The sequence below is a fragment of the Rhinoraja longicauda genome, chromosome 32, assembly GCF_053455715.1.
Source record: "Rhinoraja longicauda isolate Sanriku21f chromosome 32, sRhiLon1.1, whole genome shotgun sequence".
Taxonomy (NCBI): Eukaryota; Metazoa; Chordata; class Chondrichthyes; order Rajiformes; family Arhynchobatidae; genus Rhinoraja; species Rhinoraja longicauda.
The window spans coordinates 14,495,683-14,518,823 of NC_135984.1; the positions used below are offsets into that span (position 1 = coordinate 14,495,683).

Here is a 23,141-nt window from a genome sequence, read left to right on the forward strand (position 1 = left end):
AAAAAAATAGTCAAGGCAAATGTGGGTCCCTTGAAGACAGAAACGGGGGAATTTATTATGGGGAACAAAGAAATGGCAGACGAGTTAAACCGTTACTTTGGATCTGTCTTCACTGAGGAAGATACACACAATCTCCCAAATGTTCTAGGGGCCGGAGAACCTAGGGTGATGGAGGAACTGAAGGAAATCCACATTAGGCAGGAAATGGTTTTGGGTAGACTGATGGGACTGAAGGCTAATAAATCCCTAGGGCCTGATGGTCTGCATCCCAGGGTACTTAAGGAGGTGGCTCTAGAAATAGTGGAAGCATTGGAGATCATTTTTCAATGTTCTATAGATTCAGGATCAGTTCCTGTGGATTGGAGGATAGCAAATGTTATCCCACTTTTTAAGAAAGGAGGGAGAGAGAAAACGGGTAATTATAGACCAGTTAGTCTGACATCAGTGGTGGGGAAGATGCTGGAGTCAATTATAAAAGACGAAATTGCTGAGCATTTGGATAGCAGTAACGGGATCATTCCGAGTCAGCATGGATTTACGAAGGGGAAATCATGCTTAACAAATCTACTGGAATTTTTTGAGGATGTAACTAGGAAAATTGACAGGGGAGAGTCAGTGGATGTGGTGTACCTCGACTTTCAGAAAGCCTTCGACAAGGTCCCACATAGGAGATTAGTGGGCAAAATTAGGGCACATGGTATTGGGGGTAGGGTACTGACATGGATAGAAAATTGGTTGACAGACAGAAAGCAAAGAGTGGGGATAAATGGGGCCCTTTCGGAATGGCAGGCAGTGACCAGTGGGGTACCGCAAGGTTCGGTGCTGGGACCCCAGCTATTTACAATATACATTAGTGACTTAGACGAAGGGATTAAAAGTACCATTAGCAAATTTGCAGATGATACTAAGTTGGGGGGTAGTGTGAATTGTGAGGAAGATGCAAGAAGGCTGCAGGGTGACTTGGACAGGTTGTGTGAGTGGGCGGATACATGGCAGATGCAGTTTAATGTAGATAAGTGTGAGGTTATTCACTTTGGAAGTAAGAATAGAAAGGCAGATTATTATCTGAATGGTGTCAAGTTAGGAGGAGGGGGAGTTCAACGAGATCTGGGTGTCCTAGTGCATCAGTCAATGAAAGGAAGCATGCAGGTACAGCAGGCAGTGAAGAAAGCCAATGGAATGTTGGCCTTCGTAACAAGAGGAGTTGAGTATAGGAGCAAAGAGGTCCTTCTACAGTTGTACCGGGCCCTGGTGAGACCGCACCTGGAGTACTGTGTGCAGTTTTGGTCTCCAAATTTGAGGAAGGATATTCTTGCTATGGAGGGCGTGCAGCGTAGGTTCACTAGGTTAATTCCCGGAATGGCGGGACGGTCGTATGTTGAAAGGCTGGAGCGATTGGGCTTGTATACACTGGAATTTAGAAGGATGAGAGGGGATCTTATTGAAACATATAAGATAATTAGGGGATTGGACACATTAGAGGCAGGAAACATGTTCCCAATGTTGGGGGAGTCCAGAACAAGGGGCCACAGTTTAAGAATAAGGGGTAGGCCATTTAGAACGGAGATGAGGAAGAACTTTTTCAGTCAGAGAGTGGTGAAGGTGTGGAATTCTCTGCCTCAGAAGGCAGTGGAGGCCAGTTCGTTGGATGCTTTCAAGAGAGAGCTGGATAGAGCTCTTAAGGATAGCGGAGTGAGGGGGTATGGGGAGAAGGCAGGAACGGGGTACTGATTGAGAGTGATCAGCCATGATCGCATTGAATGGCGGTGCTGGCTCGAAGGGCTGAATGGCCTACTCCTGCACCTATTGTCTATTGTCTATTGTCTATTAAGTCACACACTTCACTGACTTGGAAAAGAACCACTGTTCCTTCTTTTCACTGCTATGGCCAGAACTAACTCCTCAAAACCTCCTACCCAACATCACAGTGGGAGCAGCACCTCACCTGAGAAGGTGGCTAAACTTCCATGAACAAAAATGGTGTCTTTCCAACAATGTCTATATCCCTAATAGATAAATTTAAATGTGTTTCAGCACGTTTTAATGGCAAAAATGCCGTATTAAATCATGAATGCTGCAGAGCCATTTTAATCACAATCAGAACAGCCCTTCAGCCCAACTTTCTCACACTGATTAACAAGTCACATCTACATAAGTCGCTCCTGCCTGCGTTTGGCCCATATCCCCCTAAACCTGTCCGATCCATGTACCTGTCCAAATGTTTCTTAAATGTTGCAATATTGCCTGCCTCAGCTACCTCCTCTGGCAGCTCGTTTCATACACTCACCACCCTCTGTGTGAAAAAGTTACCACTTAGATTCCTATTAAACCTTTCCTTCCTCACCTTAAACCTATATCCTCTGGTTCTTGATTCCACTACTCTGGGCAAGAGGCTCTGTGCGTGTGATTGGGATAAATGCTCTTCAATGGTTGTGGTTTTCTGTGCTCTGAACAATACTATATAATGTGCTGCCAAAGGACAAATTGGAGGCGATGGTACTCACACATCCTCACTAACTTTCATCTGTCTGTTTCTTTCAGGCGCTCGCAGTGCAAGGGAGGAGCCGCAGTTCGTGACGGCCCGTGCTGGTGACAGCGTGATTCTAGGATGTGATGTGGTGCACCCAGTGTCAGGGCAACAACCCCCTTATGTAGTGGAGTGGTTTAAGTTTGGAGTTCCCATCCCAATATTCATCAAGTTTGGCTTCTATCCCCCTCATGTGGATCCTGAATATGCAGGTAGGACACATACACCGATGGATTATTTGCTGTGCATCGGGATGTTAAATTAATGATTTGACATGATAATATTGTATGTGATGCAAAAAATACTGCTGCATATTTGGAAGCCAATGAAAAAATAATATCTGGAAAGATACAGTTTGCTTCCTTTAGATTCAGCATTTACCTTCAAAAGAAATACAAATTGAAATGTCCCACTTTCTGATATATTTTCAGATGTATTTGGATATGATTTTGAGATCTCTCTCTCTCTCTCTCTCTCTCTCTCTCTCTCTCTCTCTCTCTCTCTCTGGGTCTCTTTCTCTCTTTCTCACTCGTTTTTGGTCTCAGTGGGCTTTTTCTATACACTCTGTAGTCAATCTGGGATTGTACTTATGTATGGTAATAATTTATTGAACTGTGCGCAAAAAAAGAATTTCACTGTAGTTCGGTAAATGTGATAACAACGAAGACCACTGATTAATTCCAGACAACAGTTCATGTAGCTGGTCCTTTCTGATCTTGTCAATGACTAGTTGCATTGACACAATGGGAACTGTAGGACCTTCCCCAATGCCAGTGAGAGATTGTAACTACTCCCTACTCCAAAACAGACGCATTCTGGAAACACATCCCACCTCATTTTACAATTGATTCTCCCTTGTTTGCCCTTTCCTTTCTTTTTACCATCATAATTGACAATAGACAATAGACAATAGGTGCAGGAGGAGGCCATTCGGCCCTTCGAGCCAGCACCGCCATTCAATGTGATCATGGCTGATCATTCTCAATCAGTACCCCGTTCCTGCCTTCTCCCCATACCCCCTGACTCCGCTATCCTTAAGAGCTCTATCTAGCTCTCTCTTGAATGCATTCAGAGAATTGTCCTCCACTGCCTTCTGAGGCAGAGAATTCCACAGATTTACAACTCTCTGACTGAAAAAGTTTTTCCTCATCTCAGTTCTAAATGGTCTTAGTCCTTCATAACTCCTGCTGCTTGCAGCCACAGACTTCTACACAACAGTTCACAGTCACTGAGAACCTGAGATGACTCTCTCATGGAACAATCTAAGTAGTGATGCACATAGTGCACATAGACTGCAGAGGGCAGCAACTCCACCACTGCGCCACCGTGCAGCCCCAATAGAAAAATATGTTTGGTTGTGTGAAATAGATGAGCCATTTGTCCAAATGCAGCACAAGTATAAAATCCTGATCACCCAGCATCTAAATATACAGGAACAAGTTACTTATTTGGGTGTAACTCCTTATTAGAAGGTGGCCTAGCATTATTCCCTGCTGCAACCCACATATGTGATGGGGTTATGACAATCAATGTGCAACCTATGTTTCAGCTGGTTTTGGGTTGATACAAAATTGATCCAACACTTAAATAGCATTGATATTTCCTATCCTGAGAGCTGATACTGTGACTTCAAAGTTTGGAAATTAGATATAATGCATAATTGTCACAGTATTACCCATTTAGCACTTTTACGTTTGACATATGTTTGCCCCAGTAAGTTCGTTCTAAGCTTAAGGAGTAGAAATTAGGTTGCTGTTTTTCATGGATTTGAATGTTCTGCCTGACAGTTTTATTACATCCATGGTATTCAGTACATTTATAATGTGGCCTTCTCTCTGGCACTGTTTAGAAAGTAAGCTGAGTTATTACCAGGTAAATTGGAAATGATTTGGTAATATATTGCCTTCATGATCACTTTACAATCCACTACATCCTCGCCACACTGACCAAGGGCTTACGTCAAGGGGCTCACCTTTACTTCCTCAAGGACAATAAATTTGCCCAAAAGACAGAGGAGCAAAATTAAGCCACTCATCCCATTGAGTCCACTACACTATTCAAACCTGGCAGATCTATGTTTTCCTCTCACCCCATTCTTCTGTAACCTTTGACATCCTTCCTAATCATGAAGCTATCAATCTTCATCTTAAAATACCCAATAACTTTGCCTCCACTGCCGTCTTTGGCCATGAATTCCACAGATTCACCACCCTATGTCTAAAGAAATTCCTCCTCATCTCTGTTCTGAAGGTGGAAGGTGCGTCCTTTTATTCTGAGACTGTGCCCTCTGGTTCTAGACTCTCCCATTACTGGAAACATCTTTTCTACATCCAAATAAAATTTAGACGTATATCACTGTCCTACCTACAAATGAATAAAAAAGCCTTATTTTTAGTTACACTTCTGAAACACTCTTTATGAGACAATAAAAAAGACAATGTGACAGTGGAACAAAATTCAAAAACAAAATGACAATTAAGTTAAATTGGTTTGCACATGAAGTCATGCAAATATATGCATCAAATGAGAATGTCACATTGTCTTCATAATCTGACATCTTTTCCACGTTTTTCTGATTTTCCTGCACAACATCACACGATTATCCCTGATCAGTCCTTGCCTTTCCAAAGGCAGGTAGATGCTGTCCCTCAGAATCCACTCCAGTATCCTGACTACATGTAGGTGCTGATTGTGCGGAGTTTGTACGTTCTCCCTGTGACTGCGTGGGTTCTCTCCAGGTGCTCCGGTTTCCTCCCACATTCCAAAGATGTGCAGGTTTGTAGGTTAATTGGCTTTGGTAAATTGTCCCTAGTGTGTAGGATTGTTGGTCAGCGCAGACTTGGTGGGCCGAAAGGCCTGTTTCCACACTGTATCTCTAAACTAAACTAACTTTCTCACTGCTGATGTTAGGCTCACCAGCCGTAGTTCCCTGGCTTATGTTTGGCAACCTTCTTAAATAAAGACACAACATCAACAAGGGCGGCACGGTGGCGCAGTGGTAGAGTTGCTGCCTTATAGCGAATGCAGCGCCGGAGACTCAGGTTCGATCCTGACTACGGTTGCTGTACTGTACGGAGTTTGTACGTTCTCCCCGTGACCTGCGTGGGTTTTCTCCGAGATCTCCGGTTTCGTCCCACACTCCAAAGACCTATGGGTTTGTAGGTTAATTGGCTGGGCAAAATGTTAAAAATAAATTAAAAAATCTCCCTAGTGTGTGTAGGATAGTGTTAATGTGTGGGGATCGCTGGGCGGCGCTGACCCGGTGGGCCGAAGGGCCTGTTTCTGCGCTGTATCTCTAAAAAATCTAAAATCTAAAACCCTCCAATTTTCCAGTACCTTGTCCACAGCTAAGGTTGATGCAATCTGTAATTTCATCCTTAACCACATGTTGACGAAGATACACTAAAGTCAGAGTATTAGCAGGTCAAAAAGATCTGAATTAAATAAGAAACAAAATTAAACGTATTAGTAACCTCAGGACTAGTGCAAAATAAATCCCTGCATGCAACCAAAGACAGTCCATAGTTCATAATTGAGGTTAGCGCTGGGTGATGTTCAAGAGTCTGATGGATGTTACGAAAAGGTATTTCTTGAACCTAATGGTCAATGGTTTACAGACTTCTAAACATTCTTCCCAATGGTAGGAGTGCCTGCTGCCATGTGTGACAGATAAAACTGTTCAATGAACTGTTTGTAACTTTGTCGGCACAAGAAACGTGGCGACTCTTGTGTACTGCCTCGGTGAGTTCTGCTGTATGATTTTACCGGGTTGTATGCAAAACAAAGCATTCCACTGTACCGAGGTATCATTGAAACATTGTGTGAAATGAGAGTGTAGCCAGGGTGGTGTGGGTCTATGACGATGCTGGCTCCCATTTTAAGGCAATGCCTCCTAGAGATCCCTTTGAAGAAGGAGATGTCAGATTTAGATTTAGAGATACAGTACCTGTGATGGACCACGAATTGTCCACCACGCTTTATAGTCTTTTTTTTAGGGCATTTGTGTTGCAAAAAAGGCCGTGATGCAACCACTCAACATCTTCTCTACCATACAGACTGGAGGAGCGGCCAGTGATTAGACTCATTTCCAACTCAATTGCCACCATTGACTCTGTGGCACAGAATGTACAGATGTGCACATACCTTGCAGTTCTTACACTTTTGCACACGTCCAGCACCAGGGGCAAATTTTTTCCACAAAAAGTTTCGTCCTTTCTCTTACAAACTTTCAACCTCATCAGCCATTTTCTGTTTCCCACTTTAGGCTTTTGGGCCAGCTTTGCATTTTGGACTTCAGCTCCCTCGTGAAAATGACTTGATAGAAGTGGGCTCAGGCCTTGGCTTGTGGGTATGAATTGTTTCTCATAGTTATTTCAATTAGAGACGTTTAATGGCACAAAACAACAAGGATCTCATTATCCCAGAAACTCATTCACATGATCTCCCCTGCCAGGCCTCCAACAATTTTTTTTCACTGCCTGGCATGTAATTACCTGACAAGAAACCTGGGAAACACAAGCACCAAAAGCAAAACCAAAACCCACTGGTTTACAACTAATTAAGGTAAATGAATGGAAATGACGTGCAGCACAGCACTTGTTAGGATTTTACAATCCAATTCACAGTTGTACAGTGCTATGAATTTTGTTCTACTGTAACATTGATAAGGAGCCTGGATTTTCAGTACATGTAAGGAACAGGGGTGTAATGCTGAGGCTTTAAAAGGCACTGGTCAGACCGCATTGGAAATATGGTGATCAATTTTGGGTTCCATGTCTGAGGAAGGGTGTGTTGGTGCTGTAAAGGGTTCAGAGAAGGTTTAGTGGTCACGGGGAGAAGGCAGGAGGTTGGGATTGAGAGGGAAAGATTGATCAGCTATGATTTAATGGTGGTGTAGACTTGATGGGCCGAATGGCCTAATTCTGCTCCTATCACTTATGAAATTCTGATCCTGTGAATTTATGATCTAATAATAACTGTGTTTCATCACAATTAACAACAAATAAAAACTAAGGAATATCACAAATTCTGCAAGCATGCAAGGGTACTAAGTTTGGTATTTAGAAGTCATTAGAATGTTATATATTTCTGTTTTGAGAGGACAGTAAAATAGCTACTAATTGTTAATTTACGGGGGATAATTGAATCAGCAAGTCTTTTGTGGGTGTTCTGCTCTTGAATTCCAACCTTTGTTCTCTGCAGCCTTCTATGGAGCACCTCTTCCACCAGTGCCATGCCAGCCTGCAGTCGCTTATAAGTGATAGGAGCAGTATTAGGCCATTTAGCCCATCAAGTCTACTCCGCCATTCAATCATTGGTGATCTATTTCTCCCTCCGAACCCCATTCTCCTGCCTTCTCCCCTGACTCCCCTGCACATAACGTTACGGGAACAAGTCCACAGGTATGTAGGTTAATTGGCTGGGTAAATGTAAAAATTGTCCCTAGTGGGTGTAGGATAGTGTTAATGTACGGGGATCGCTGGGCGGCACGGACTTGGAGGGCCGAAAAGGCCTGTTTCCGGCTGTATATATATGATATGAAGTCCTTAAGTACTCAGGTGAAACATTCCTGATGCCAGCAAGGTGATTTCTAACCTTAACTGAGAGGAGGATCAGGCCTTTTGTAAGGAGTGAGGGAAGAGCAAATTGGGAGCAGGGAATGGTGAAGCTGGTCCTTTCGGCCAATTTGCTTTTCTCACAGATTGACATTGGATAGAAGTCTCTTCTCTACTCGATAGGTAAATGAGAGACAGATTTAAAAAATGAGAAAATCCAACAAAAAGTTAATCATCTGATGTTATTTTTAATCTCATCACCAAAGTATCAAGCCAATTTAAAACCTACTGTTTGGTTTGTTGGATTCAGATTTTCTGGTTGACCTCCGTATCACACATGACAAATGCAGGTGTTTGTTGCAGATAGTTTGTGATCTGATGTTATTTACAATATTAAAGATATTTACAATATCAGTGCAAATTCAATGCCAATTTTCAGGCATGGCAATTGAGTTGTTCCTTGTTGACTCATTGACTTTCATTGATGTTACAATGCACTATACATATCGAATCCGGAATTAGTTTCCTACACCATTCCTCGACCTTCATCCTTGACCTTGCTCCTTGAAATCCGTCTCTTTGCCGCACCTTTTATCAGTGTTCCGAACATCTTCATCTTTAACCCGGCAACAGTGAACTAACTATATTTTACATGGACAATTGTTATTTATTAAACAGTCTGATTAATTTTTTTAAATTTCTAAGCTATTACTGAAAGAATCAGAGGTAAATCAGAAATAGTGTCATTTAGATTAACCTGCTGAGGTCCGCTCAATTGAATCTGGAGGTGTGATCAGTTCATATTCCATGTTATTGAGACAAACAGCGGCCTGTCAATGAGTTGTCAGGATCTCATTGACATCCTGTCAGGTTTTAACATTTCTCTTTTTCATCATATTTGCTGGCACTTATAAGTTTTTTATGCTGTGATATAATACTGTATAGTCCAGATTTTGATGAAACTGACTATCAATTATTTTATGATGTGCAAAACAAAGAGGTGTTACTGGAAACCTTCAGGAGGTTGGGTTAATGCCTCATAGATCATGCACTGCCTGGAGCAGACTTGGTTGACTGCTTGTCCCTATATGTGCAGTTTGTGGTTGGGCTGCAGAGATGAGGAATCAATCCTGATATCTTCTGTCGGGCTCTTGCATCTTGAGCCTTGACTCTCCTTGGCTCCACTGATAATCACAGTCAGCCCACCCCAAATCTACACATATTGAATCAGATCAGATGTGGATCCTGGTCATCAAGTTTCTAACTTCATTCCAGAACCAGAATAAATGTGAATGTGCATTAACTAGTTCTGCAGATAGGAAGTCCAATTCATTTCCACCAAATATGCTCCGTGAAGGGGAAAGTAAAACATGATTTATAACATTCTTCATCTTATTGATACTATAAGTAATTGAATAGATTTTTCACATCAAGAAAGTAACAGCAGCAAGGAGTCATACCACACTTCATGATGACAGATACTGATTTTCACAGCTAATTGAATGTGATCAATTGAATATTTGATTACCTGAACAAGGACACAAATCAAGAGGCATGACATAGATTGTTGCTTCATCAGTACAGATACCAACAGGGAAGAAATCTTGGCACTCGACCAATGTGCAGAGAGAAATTCCTAATTTTTCTCATGACATGAAAGACATGGCATGAAAGACACGATTTTGGTCCATTGCAGTCTGGGTGCTCCCATAACCCAACAGTGGGCTATTAACGTACGAGCAAACATGTCATTGGCATGTGGAAGGGCACCTGGAAGGAACTCACATAGGGAGAACTTGGAAACTTCTGAGATCAAGATTGAACCCGGAACACTGGAAATTTGCTTTCGATTATGATAATGCATCACCCCACATTTTGTCCTCTGTCAAAAGGTCAAAAAAACTGTCAGGGATTTTTAAAGTTTCTGAAAGTCCCTCAGAGTAAGAAACTATTAAAGCAGAAATAATCAAAAAAACAATAATTGCAATTTTTTTAAAAAGTGAACAGAAAATATTGTAAAATGTATTTTAATAATTAAGAACCTTATCTGAGATACAACTGTTCAAACAAAATATAACTTACCTTGCCCGAGATTTCACTTGTCTAAATGTTTCCTAACCTGCCTCAACTATCTCCTCCGGCAGTTCGTTCCATACACCCACCACTCTTTGTGTGTAAAAGTGATCCCTCAGGTTCCTAATAAATCTTTCCCCCCACACCTTAAACCTATGTCCTTTATGCATTCACCCAATCTACTCCTCTCATGATTTTGTACACTTTGTCCATAACTTCATAGTAATCGTCACTTAGATGTAAAGCATTGGAAGGTGGCCGGTGTTACAATAGCTTGAATTTGTTACCAATGCTGTGATGGTAGCAGAGTCCCAGAGGATGGAAAATTGTGGACTTAACATTCCTGTGGGAATTTTGAAGACGTAATATCTCAATTTTCATTTTAAAATTGCTCGAAGGTAGCGTGTAGAAAATCCCAAGGGATCCATAAGTTTGTATTCAGCTGAAGAGGTCAACTTTTATATTGAGGATCTCCAGAGTGTTTTTTGGTATAGTATATTACAGATCAACTATATGAAGAATGCTGATGTATAACATGGAATATCTGCTGCCCCAAGCACCGTCTCAACTCCAAGGTTCAACATTCAATGTTTCATTCCTGTCTGAGTCTCATTGTACCCAAAGAATATTCCTCAACCTTTTTCTTTCTGATTGCATTGGGAAGACATTTCTATTTCCTCAAACTGTTCAAAAAGACTTGCACCTAGTGACAAAATATAGTTGTTATGCCATGCAGTCACACCCACCTGGACCCTGAATTCAGTGGTTTGAGTTCATTTCACTTAATTATCCTTATGGTGACAGCAGGCAGCTATATTTATTTGGAGACACAAGGAACTTCAGATGCTGGTTTACAAAAAACAAGATACAAAGTGCTGGAGTAACTCTGTGGGTCAGGCAGCATCTCTAGAGAACATGCATCGGTGATGTTTTAGGTCGGGACCCTCCTCCAGACTCTGTCTGAAAAAACGTCCCAACCCGAAACATCGCCTATCCATGTTCTTCAGAGTTGCTGCCTGAGCCGTTGAGATACTCCAAAACTTTGTATCCTTTTTTAGATATATTTATTTCATTTGCTCTGGATTGGATTTGATTGCAGCCTGCACATGTGCTAGGGCAATGGGGAAATTTCTAGAGTTTAGGAAATGTTAATTTGATATTGATTCTTTGAACCTGTGCTGTGATGTTTGTGTGATATGATCTTCCTTTCAGTGAATGTTTCCTCTGAAGACCAGAGCTCGTCAGCACCATGGATAGCTCAGTAGCACAGCGAGCGCAGCTGCTTCCTCACAATTCCAGTGATGCAGGCTCAATCCTGACCTCCTCCCGTGCTGTGTGTGTGTGGAGGTTCCACATTCTTCCTGCGGCCACATGTATTTTCTCCAGGCAGTCTGGTTTGTTCAAACGTCTCAAGGAACTGCTGGTTGGGAGCCTAATTGGTCACTGTGAATTGCCCTTACTGTGTTTGATGGGACGTGTAGGATTAGTGTACAGGCACTAATGTCATATGCGACTTACATAAACTTGCACTTACGTAATCAGGCTGCTTTATTTTCGAGCTGCGCGTGCGCTTGCAACCTTTTCCGCAAGCAAGTCTGCTTTTCTCATGGAAGCTTTCATGTGTTTTCTGTGTCGGAGCTCCCACATGGTCTCCCACTAGCACCACGCAGTACAATAGTAAATGTACCCATGCGCAGTAGCTTCTGACCTGCGTAATATCTGACGTACGCAAGGACCTGTGGGACATTACCGGTCAGTCGAGGGAGCATTGACATGGCTTGATGGTACATGTGGACTAGATTGATCATAAGGCCTGTTTGTAAGCTATATGCCTCCATGACCTTGAGAGAACACCTTGGCTCGGTTAAGCCAGCCCTGCCTCTGAGTCATTGAGCCAGGTTTAGACCCTGCTCCCAGCATTCATGGAGAATGGAGACTGACGCTGCTTTTCTGGTTGACATTTGTCATCGTAATCATGCCTGATGGATCAGGGCTTTCCATCTGTGTGGGTTGTGGGCACGCATTACATTCTCTGAATGTAAGGATAGCTCTGTTACGACCACTATGTCTGACGGGATCATAGAATCCCACAACAGAGATGTGCCCTTCGGCCCACTCTGCCTCTGGTGGGGAGGTCAGTACCTCTGATGGTCCGGCTGTGTTCACCACTTTTTGTAATCTCCTTCATTCCTGGTATCCTTCTGTATTAATCCAATCTACTTGGTCTAACTCTCCTAGGCTTTGATGATTCAAATACTTGTCTAAATCCACCTTAAAGTTGTGGAGTCTTTTTGCCCTCACCACTCTTTCAAGTTGTGTAGTCGAAACTTCAGCTCCCCTCTGGGTATATAAGCTCCCAACCTCTTACTCCTCAATGTTAAGTCTATGTCCCCTGCTTTAATGCACTTCCACAATGGAGAAGGGTTTAATACTTTTCTACCCTATTTGAGGCCCTAAAGATTTTCCACATCCCTGTCAGGTTTACCCCAGCCTTCCCCACTCCAAGGATAACAAACGCAGCCTATCTAATTTCTCCACAGAACTAAACCGCTCCATTCCAGGCAATATTGTGAGAGTTGTGTCCTCTGCAGTACATCATCCAGGAGCAATGCAAGGATGTCAAAAAAAAACCAATCTTAATAGCAAAAGTAATTTTAATTTTTGCATAACCTCTGATTTTCATTTGCCACACCTCAGTCACTGAATATATTCAATGTAGAGATTGGTAGATTTTTAGATACTAAGGGAATTGTCAAGTTATGGGGTCAATGAAGGAAATTGCTGCCAAGATAAATAATCGTCCGTGATCTTATTGAATGGTGGAGCAAGTGTGAGGAGCAGAATGGCGTATTCCTGCATCTCCTTGTTATCCATCAGACAAACCTCTGCAGCATGACATGCTCACTGCCTGAAGATATTGGACTAGTTGAAAGCTTGAACAGTGCATCACAAAACTGAAGGCTTGACAGGTGCCCTGTTGTCTTTCTTCTGTTTGTTTCTTGTTAGAGAGTGTTCTTGTTAAAGTACTGAATCCTCAGCAGGGTTTAATCATGTTGAATCTATTAAACGTTGTCATCTCTGTAGATGTTTTCTCACCAAAGCTAACCCAGAACTCTCATTAAAACTAATGGGCCTCACGAGACTGGCCGCTAGTTCCATTGGGAGATTACGACATTTGGTAGGTCACATGTAAATGTGTCGTGGACTTGGCATTGTGGATGAGCAGACAACAGATGGTCATCTGTCACTGCACACGACGAGCCCGATCACTCTGGGATTCTCAAGGATTATGGTGGAGAATCTGCTTCTGCAATGCTTCACCAGCCAGACCCGGCACCTCAGCCATATTGCCATCGGTTCAGATGGCAATTCCAAACTAGATGAGGAAAAAAAAGGCAGGCTCTGTGTTTTTGTTTTACTTACATTGCTCACTTTTAATGTTTCTGTTTGACAGTATTTTTAAATATTTTTTAATAAATAGTATTTATGTTTTTATTTATTTAAACAAATGCTGATAGTTTCGAAGAGGGAGACTTGAATTTTAAAATAGTAACTTACTTATCTCTTTATCTTCTGAATGTTTGCCCTAAAATCCCCACCAATATCACTGGGGTCTCCGATTTGTCACCTGCAGTCCAGCAATGGAATGAATTGGCAGATTTGTCCCTTCAAGCTTGTGATGAAGTCTTGGACATCTGTGTTTACAAGGCATGAACAGCAATGGTGGACATGCTACAGTTTAAATGCTTGAAGTCTGGTGATGTTGATCAGATCTGCTGGCAGTAGGATCATGATCCAATCTCTTGAGCGTCAATGATGGCAGAGTATCAGGTCAGCTAGAGACAACATGGGATCTCACAAATGCACAGTCCTCTTCTCCAGTTCCTTTAGTTGTTAGCCCATCACTCCTTTTTCTCCTTATTCGAAGAGCTATTTGTTTACCTCCGACACCTCACGACGAGTCTGAAGAAGGGTTCTGACCCAAAACGTTCTCCAGAGATGTTGCCTTACCCACTGAGCTCCAACAGCACGTTGCGTCTTTTTTTGTAAACCAGCATCTGCAGTTCATTGCGTCTGCACCTGACTCGATGTGTTGCCATTGAATTTATAATCTGCAAGGAAGCAAATCTCTCACTCCTTAAACTGAAGAAAGCAGTTGAAGAAAGGGAAGTGACAGCTCTCCTTTTTCCAGTGAACACTGCTGTGAGCATCATTTCCAGGGGATCTCGGGCACCCAGCAGCTATGATTTAATTAAACTGGCTAAAGAGCCGATCACATTTAAGAATTCTCGCTCAGTCCACCAGAAAACAAAAAGCAACATTTTTTATTAATATTTTAAATACTAAAGAGTATTAAATAACGATCGAGAGACTGAAGCAGAAACTGAAGAATCATTAAAAAAAAAGTACCCTTGTAAAATAGCCCTTTCACTATGAGATAATAAATTGAAGGAATTACAGACTCTGGATGGGTTTTTGGGGGCAGATGGTTTATTAGTAATGGCTGAGTACACCATTAAAAGCTAAGTTAAACATTGTGTAACAATGCTGGACATTTTACAGCAGGACTCATTCATAAATAGGTTGCATTCACATCAGTGCAAGTGATCTCCCTTGATTGCAGTGAAAACAGCTGTAAATCGAGCAGCCTGCAGAGTCATTGACAGTAGCTTTGGGATTTCCATGTTAAACTAGCTATGCCAGGGCTTTGCATCACTGCTGACAATTTCCTCAACCTATGATGACTTAGACTGATAGTCTAAATCCAGCTGTTATCCTCAAAGCCTTTCACTTTCCATTGAATGTTATCAGCCTATAATGATTTGCTAAAAGAGTAAGTTGCCTTTGAAGGAGATCTTTTTGTTAAATACAGCCATTTCCTATTCATGTATATAATAACTCAGCTATTTTCTACTCCGAAGCTGGTTCGGCTGGTTTTTATTTCTTCCTGATGTGTACGGGGCTGAGGTCTTCTATGACCTTATCAAGGTCAATAAAATCATGAGAGACATAGATTCTGAAGAAGGGTCTTGACCCGAAACATCACTTGTTCCTTTTCTCCAAAGATGCTGCCTGACCTGCTGATTTACTCCAGCATTTTGTGTCTATCTTGGGGACATAGACAAGCTGAACAACCACAATCTTTTCCCCGTGGTTGGGGAGTCTAATACTAGAATGCACAGGTTTAAGGTGAGAGGGGAAAGATTTAAAAGGGATCTACAGGGCAACTTTTTCACACATATAGGTGCAGTGGGTAGATGGAATGAGCTGCTGGAGCAAGTGGCAATTATGGCATTTAAAGTACACATAGACACATTCACATGGATAGGAAAGGATTGGATGAACATGGGTCAAGCACAGGGGTGTGGGATGTTCAGTTAGGCAACTTGGTCAGCATGGATGAGTTGGGCCGAAAGGCCTGTCTCCATGTAGTATCGCTCTCTGACTCTATACCAACAGGTCTGCCTCTTAGCTCTAGTCTCAGCAACAAAGCAATAACATTGTGTATTTTCTAGTTCCCATGACTGTTATCCTGATTGACTTTGAGTGACTGCCAACTAATTCGCAACTGTGAACCATTATTTCCCATGAACAGAGCTGTTAGTGTGTAAATTAATGGTACATATGATCTTTACAGCAAGCAGAATGAGAAGTCTTTCAACCCAACGATATGGAATGTATTCAAACCCCTCCGGAGATGAAAGGACAGTGTGTTGGCCCATTCTGTCGTGTTAATGTAAAGTTTAATTCCACAGAAAATCGAACCAAGTGCTTGATCTTTAGACAGATTTTCCAAAATGAAGGCTTAATCTGGTAAGGATTTGAGTGCTAGAAAATGGAACATTTTTTTAGTATTTTGCACGAAGTTGGACGCTTTATAGAGTGAACAGTAGATTCAAATAATCTAATGGCACAAAGGGAGACATATTGGTGCATTGTACCTATTTCAGCTGTATGGAAAAACTGTTCAAGATACTCCCACAACCCAGATTCCCCCTCAACACTATCTAACCAGCTATTGAAAATTACATTGAAACCTGGAGGAGGCAGATTCAAATAAGTTAGTTAATCAAATCCACACATTGTGTAAACTAATTGCTTTCTGTAGCCTTATGCAACCATGCTTTATGGAGAGAAATCTAATTTCTCCAATCTCTCTATGAAATGTCATTTTGAAAGGATATGTCACGCATGATAAATAGAGGTGCAGTATGTTGGGAATACCTAATAGATCAGGCAGCATCTGTGAAGAGAGGAAAACAGCTTTTTTCCTTCCGGCTTGGCGACCTTCCAACATGAATAGGGACAAGTGAGAAAGGTAATGAGTTTTTAGTTACAGAGAAAACTAATGGAGAGGCTTGGGACGGAGTGAAGAGATGCTGAGTGAAACAGGCGGTGGTGGTGCTGGCTGGGAGAGAGTAATAGAGAGGGTAATAAGAATAAATGAACAACAAAAGCATTGGCTGAAGGAGGAATTAAACTAGAAGGGGAGAGGGGAAAACTGATCCTGGAGATATGCGGCTGGAATTGCTAGTTACCTGCCATTGTTGAACTCAGTCTTGACGTGCTTTTTAGGAAGATGAGATGTAGTTCCTCAAACTTACATTGAGCTTTGCTGGAATAATGAGTGAGCTTAAGGGGACCGAGGTGTGCGTGCAAGTGGGATACAGATTTAAAGTCACAGGCTGGAAACTCACTGGAAAACATGAATATTGTCATTTTGGTAAAACTCCTCTGCACCTACCCTGAACTGTGGTGCTCAGAGGTGGTTGCAGTACTCTAGCCATGGCCATAAGGTGCACACCTCACTATTCATGGGAGAGTCAGCTGAATTGATATTCCTTTGGTTATCAAACATAGTAACATAGACATTGAAAACAGGTGCAGAAGTGAGCCATTCAGCCCTTCGAGCCAGCACTGCCATTCAATATGATCATGTCTGATCATCCAGAATCAGTATCCCATTCCTGTTTTCTCCCCATATCCCTTGATTCCATTAGCCCTAAGAGCTAAATCCAACTTTCTCTTGAATACATCCAGTGAATTGGCGTCTACTGCCTTCTGTGGCAAAGAATTCCACAGATTCACAACTCTCTGGATGAAAACGTTTTTCCTCATCTCAGTCCTAAATTGCCTACCCTTTATTCTTAATCAATGGCTGAATGGTGCTTTATTGTCACCTGTCCGAAGTGCAAACGCACAGTGACATTCTTTCCTTACAAACAGTTCAGTAGAGTATCACCATACCATCCCCGATTAGCAATTGTACAGAAATAGTCTAGGCCGCCCGCATGCAAGAGGCGCCATGTTTTGCCGCCATTTTCCAAGTCCGGTTCACACTCCAGTTGTTATGAGTGATGCCTGATTCAGACAAAGCCCCAGGCTTCTGCAGGCCTCGAGCCATTGCCCTCTCTTGGTCGACAAGTAGCCGGCATCCTCTCGTCGCACGTCCTAAATGTTGGGTCACTGTTGATTACTGGCCTCCCCCTTCCCTCACTGTGAGTAGGAAGGCACATAATTTCCATGACCCAGGCTGGTGTTATTCTGCTCCTCTAGCAACCTCTGTTGGTTGGTCTAGATCTGTTGGTCTAGAAAATCTGATGCAGCCTGTTATTATCGGCAGCTCTGTGTCCAGGACCAGCCACTGCCAGTGTTTAGTTTAGTTTAGTTTAGGGATACAGGCCCTTCGGCCCACCGTCCACACCAACCAGCGATCCCCGTACATTAACACTATCCTACATGCACTAGGGACAATTTACACTTATACCAAGTCAATTAATGTACAAACCTGTACGCCTTTGGAGTGTGGGAGGAAACCTAAGATCTCGGAGAAAACCCACACGGTCACAGGGAGAATTTACAAACTCCGTACGGACAGCACCCAGAGTCAGGATCGAACCTGGGTCTCCGGCGCTGCAAGCGCTGTAAGGCAGCAACTCTATCGCTGCGCCACTGTGTCGCCCATGTCCGAGACAAAAATTGTCTGCAATCTTTGCAGTTAATATAAAAAGTTACATGCTGCTTTAATTTGATTTGATCCTTGGGCAGCCTGTCGCTGGTAATGACCATATTCTCACCCACTGGAATCGTAGCATGGCTCAGCTCACTTTTGTGTTGCCCCTGCAGACCACTAGGTGCAAAACAAGCAGCACATTGGAATCTCCTGCCTGAGGATGTTGTTCCCTCCTGTTGCGCCTCCATTACATTTGTTCTAATATGAACAATGAGAGGCAGTCTGAAGTTCCCAGAAATGTCAGAGACCTAACCAGGATGTTGTCATTTTACAAGCACTCCAGATACCCTCGAGGCCATCAAAATCCTTGAAGAATTACAGCTTCCCACCTATTTCCAGAAACCTCATCATTCCATCTGCAAAAAAAGGCACAAAGTGCTGAAGAAACTCAGCGGGTCAGGCAGCATTCCTGGAGAACATGGATAAGTGATGTTTCCATCGGGACCCGTTTTTAGCCTGGGTCCCAACCTGAAACATCACCTATTCATGTTCAGCAGGGATGCGGTCTGACCTGTTGGATTACAACAGCACTTTGTGTCTTTTCTTTTGTCAACCAGCATCTGCAGTTCATTGTTTCTTCTTCAGTCTGAAAAAGGGTCCTGACCCAAAGTGCCACCTATCCATGCTCTCCAGAGATGCTGACTGACCGCTGAGTTACTCCAGCAATTTGTATCCTTGTTTCTGTACACCAGCATCTGCCTTGTATCTCAATCCTCTGCATGTTTTCTTGCATTTGCACCCTGATTTTCAGAATCATACGGCATCTCCTTCCATTATCTTGAAGCCTCTAGTGTGAACTCACCTCACCAAATCTTGCTGCTAATTCACAGGAGCAAGAACAAGCAGAGAAAAAAACATCTACGTGTAGATTGTGAAGGGTAATGAATGGCTATGGGGTTAAAGTGTTTTTCGAAGTCTAATGCAAACCCAAACCAGCTTGAGACACTGAACACACTATCATTTGTCCAAGGGTAGGCATCTGGGCTGACAGACACAATGGATTTCAAACATCATAGGAAATTCAAGTCCCAAAAGCTGCATTTTGCTCAGTAATGACACGTTCTTTTAGAAAATGAAGTGTTACCACAATCATTAAAGCAGTAACAAGTAATTAGCAGAGCTGCGTTTCATGCTGTTCTCGAAGCTCCGAGTAGTTTCACTTCAGGATCATTGAACATTTGTAGAGTGCTAATTAAATAATTTGTGATCTTCTCCGATCAACAAGCTATCTAATTTGAAAAGCCCAGCCTATCTTGGTCTATCCTCTGCTTTCCAGATAACGCTGCAGATTATGTTCATTGTGTGCTAGTGTTTGACAGGACATCACTCTTGTTCACTGTCCCCACCCCACAGTTACAACAAAGTTTGATGACTGCAAAGCTCTCAGGTTTCCACTGGTGTTTCTGTCGTGATTCTTCTGCGTGGCAAAGAGGGCTGTGAGCAGTGATTGGTGAGCTAAAGCCCCAGCTAGGAGCTGTCTTTCTGATAGCTCCTACTGACAAAAGGCCTTTACACAGTTTCACATTATCTTTTTTGAACCGAGGCATTTAGAAGCAACTGACGGCTATTTAAATACAAAAGCTAAGGATTTTATTTATGTACTGTATATATATATATATATATATATATACAAATGTATACACGTGCTGACCTGTATTAAAAAAGAAAATGTAAGTAACTTGTTTGTTTCTTGTTTTACTTTATTTTAAGCTTTTTAAAAAATCGTTATATGTTAAATGTCTTAAATGTGTTTTACGTGAAATTTATATATATACATATATACAGTATGTGTGCATACAGTATGTGTGCATATATATATATATACATACATATACATATTGTATATATACATAAATGTGTTTTAAGTGAAATTTGTTTTAAGTGAATATATATAATTTCACTTAAAACACATTTAACAAATATAACTTGATAGGCATTCTCCTATTTATTCCCCTCATAATTTTATATACCTCTCTAAGATCACCCCTCAGCTTACTGCGCTCCAAGGAATAAGGTCTTAGCCTTCCCAATCTCTCCTTATGGCTTAGGCCTTTAATTCCCAGCAACATTCTGGTACATCATCTCTGTATCTTTCTTATAGCAGGGTGACCAAACTGAACACAATTGTCCATGTTTGTCCTCACCAATGCCTTGTATAACTTCTATACTCGATTCCCTGACTGATGAAGGCCAACGTGTCATCTTTACCACTCTGTATATCTGTGACATCCCAGATCCCTCTCCTCTACAACACTCCCCAGGGTCTTACCGTTCGCTGTGAAGATCCCGCCCTGATTCAACTTCTGAAAATGCAACACCTCAAACTTATCTGAATTAAACTCCTTTAACCCTTCCTCGTCCACTTGCCCAGCTGATCAAGATCCTTCTGTGGACTGTAGATTGCATTTTCAGTGTTATTTCCAGCAGAAAGTATGTACGTCACTGACATACCTTGTTTAGCCTCTGGAGTGGAATATGGATGCTGGTCCAAGCAGAGATAAATAATTAGCCATTATTACATAAAGTAATTGGTAATTATTTATTTCAGAAGGTCCTCTCATCAGATTCATTATATGCAATGACGAAACAGATTGTATCTACAAATTGGTCGGGACCAGATGCCCTGAATACTTATTTTCTGGTTTCATGCTTTCTTATCTTTCTATGTGTTTTTTTTCAGGGAGTCATGAAGCAGCATTATAGAACTTTATGTAGGTCGCATTTAGAGTATTGCGTGCAATTCTGGTTGTCTAATCACAGAAAGGATGTGGCGGCTTTGGAAAAGGTGCAGAGGAGGTTTACCAGCATGATGCCTGAATTAGAGAGCATTAGTTACAGGGAGAGCTCAGAGAGTCATGGATATTTTTCGCTGGAATGCCGGGGTTGCAGGAAAACCTGATAGAAGTATATAAAATTATGAGAGGCAAAGGTAGAGTAAACTGTCAGAACCATTTTGCCAGGATGGGAAAAGTCAAATACTAAATGCTAAAGGGCAGAGCTATAAGGTGAGTGGTGCAAAGTTTAAAGGAGATGTGCAACGCAACTTTTGTACACAAAGGGTGGTGAATGCCTGGAACGACCTGCTGGGAATGGCGGTTGAGTTACATACAATAGAGGCATTTCAGAGACTTTTGGATAGGTACATGGATATGCAGGGAATGGAGGGATATGGATTATGTGCAGGTTGTTAAAAGATGGTTTTGGCACCATGTTACACCACAGACATTGTGGGCTGAAGGGCCTGTTCTTCTGCTGTGCTGTTCTATGTTCTATGTTCATATGTCTTTGGCTGTTCATCAGTGCAGGAGATGGTCACATAATATCTTTCTTGACCTTATCCTGGTAGTTTCAATGAAGGCAAAGGAACATAAACATTCATCTTTTGCTGTGGCTGCAAAATTTACAATGGTGCAAAATCAGAATGTCTCACACTCAAAATCCTTAAAGTATCAATGGATGAATTGATGAATAGGCACAAGAAGGGTTCGAAACCAAAACAAGAAGGGCTCCGAGCCGACCTATCCTTTTACTGCAAAGATGCTGCCTGACCCGCCGAGTTACTCCAGCACTTTGTGTCTATCCTCGGTATAAGCTAGCATCTCCTCCCTCCACATTACTTGTGAGTAGGTTTTGTTTTGAAGACTGATTCTCGTTTATATTAAAGATTGCTATCAGCGTAATTTCTGATGGATGTACCATGTCTAACAAACTGTATACAAGAGTGTGGCCAATGTTTATTGCAGCAAACGCACTATCATCGGCGCTGATTGCCTCTGGTAGTGAGAGGTATTGATTAACTGCTTGAGCAGAGTGATGGAAGAGAAGAATCCCGCTCCTCAAGAATGGTGAACTCTCTGTGGTGTTGCAAGTCAAGGTGCAGTCTTTCAGTAATTGCATATCGGTTAAATGTGAACTTTGGGAGTGAAGGGATCTAATGTTCCTAAATAAATCAGCACGATCTGTTCACAGCCTCCATGTAGCGCTCTTATGTTCCTGCCTGGGTTCAGCGTTTCTGCTTCTGACAACATGAATGGGCTGCCCTCTGCTCTCTCGGAGTTCATCTGAAGTTTTACCTCGGGCAGTCTAAGTTACGGTTCTGAGTGTTCGCACTTTGAAAGTGGCAGCCCATAAAGACCATTTATTTTAATCGAACACAGTGGACTTCCCCACACCTCCAGCTAGCCGGGCCTGCGTGCTTACTTCACTTTATTTCTTCATTTTTTGTAAACGCTTTGCAATGTTCCCACGCCTCCTTTATCACTCCTTCCATCATTTTAATCCCACACAAGCCTTTCCCTCCAGTGGTGTGACTCCTCTCTCCATCATTTTGCACAGCTGTTATGCATTCGCTGACTCGGCATCTGCAGCCATGGATGCAGGTCCAAGCGGGCCAGCAAGTGGCAATGGAACTGATCCTACTCTATCCATTAGGGTAAGAAAATAACTGCAGATGCTGGTACAAATCGAAGGTATTTATTCACAAAATGCTGGAGTAACTCAGCGGGTCAGGCAGCATCTCTGGAGAGAAGGAATGGGTGACGTTTCGGGTCGAGACCCTTCTTCAGACAGACTGATAGACTACTCTATCCATGTGTACCAATCCCATTTTGGTCTTCCCAGATTCAATCACTGACAAATATTCAGGATAATTTACAGTGGCCAGTTAACCTGTTGACATACGCATCTTTGGAATGTGGGAGGATGTCGGAGCATCCAGGGGAATCCCACATGAAGAACATTCCCCACGTACAGCAACCGTGGTCAGAATTGAAGCCGGCTCACTGGAGCTGTGCGATAGCTGCTCCACCAGCTCTACTCTCATATGCTATCATCCTTCTGAACTGAAAAATAAATAATAAGCTTCCAAATTGTTCTGATGCCTCTAAAATTGTTCTTCCCTTTCCTGGCTAGCTATTGTTTTGATGTCTCAATTCACAGTCATGTTCCCGATTCCTTTGATTTATTTCAGTCG

General features: G+C 42.3%; 1 protein-coding gene across 2 annotated transcripts in view; it reads left to right on the forward strand.

The window, feature by feature from the left end:
• Window positions 1-23,141, forward strand: part of igsf9bb (immunoglobulin superfamily, member 9Bb) — a 530,429-nt gene that overhangs the window by 139,506 nt on the left and 367,782 nt on the right. For both annotated transcript variants that reach the window (XM_078426548.1, XM_078426549.1), the window contains exon 2: window positions 2,542-2,739. In XM_078426548.1, coding sequence (XP_078282674.1) covers window positions 2,542-2,739 — 198 coding nt within the window. The remainder of the gene's footprint in view (window positions 1-2,541; window positions 2,740-23,141) is intronic.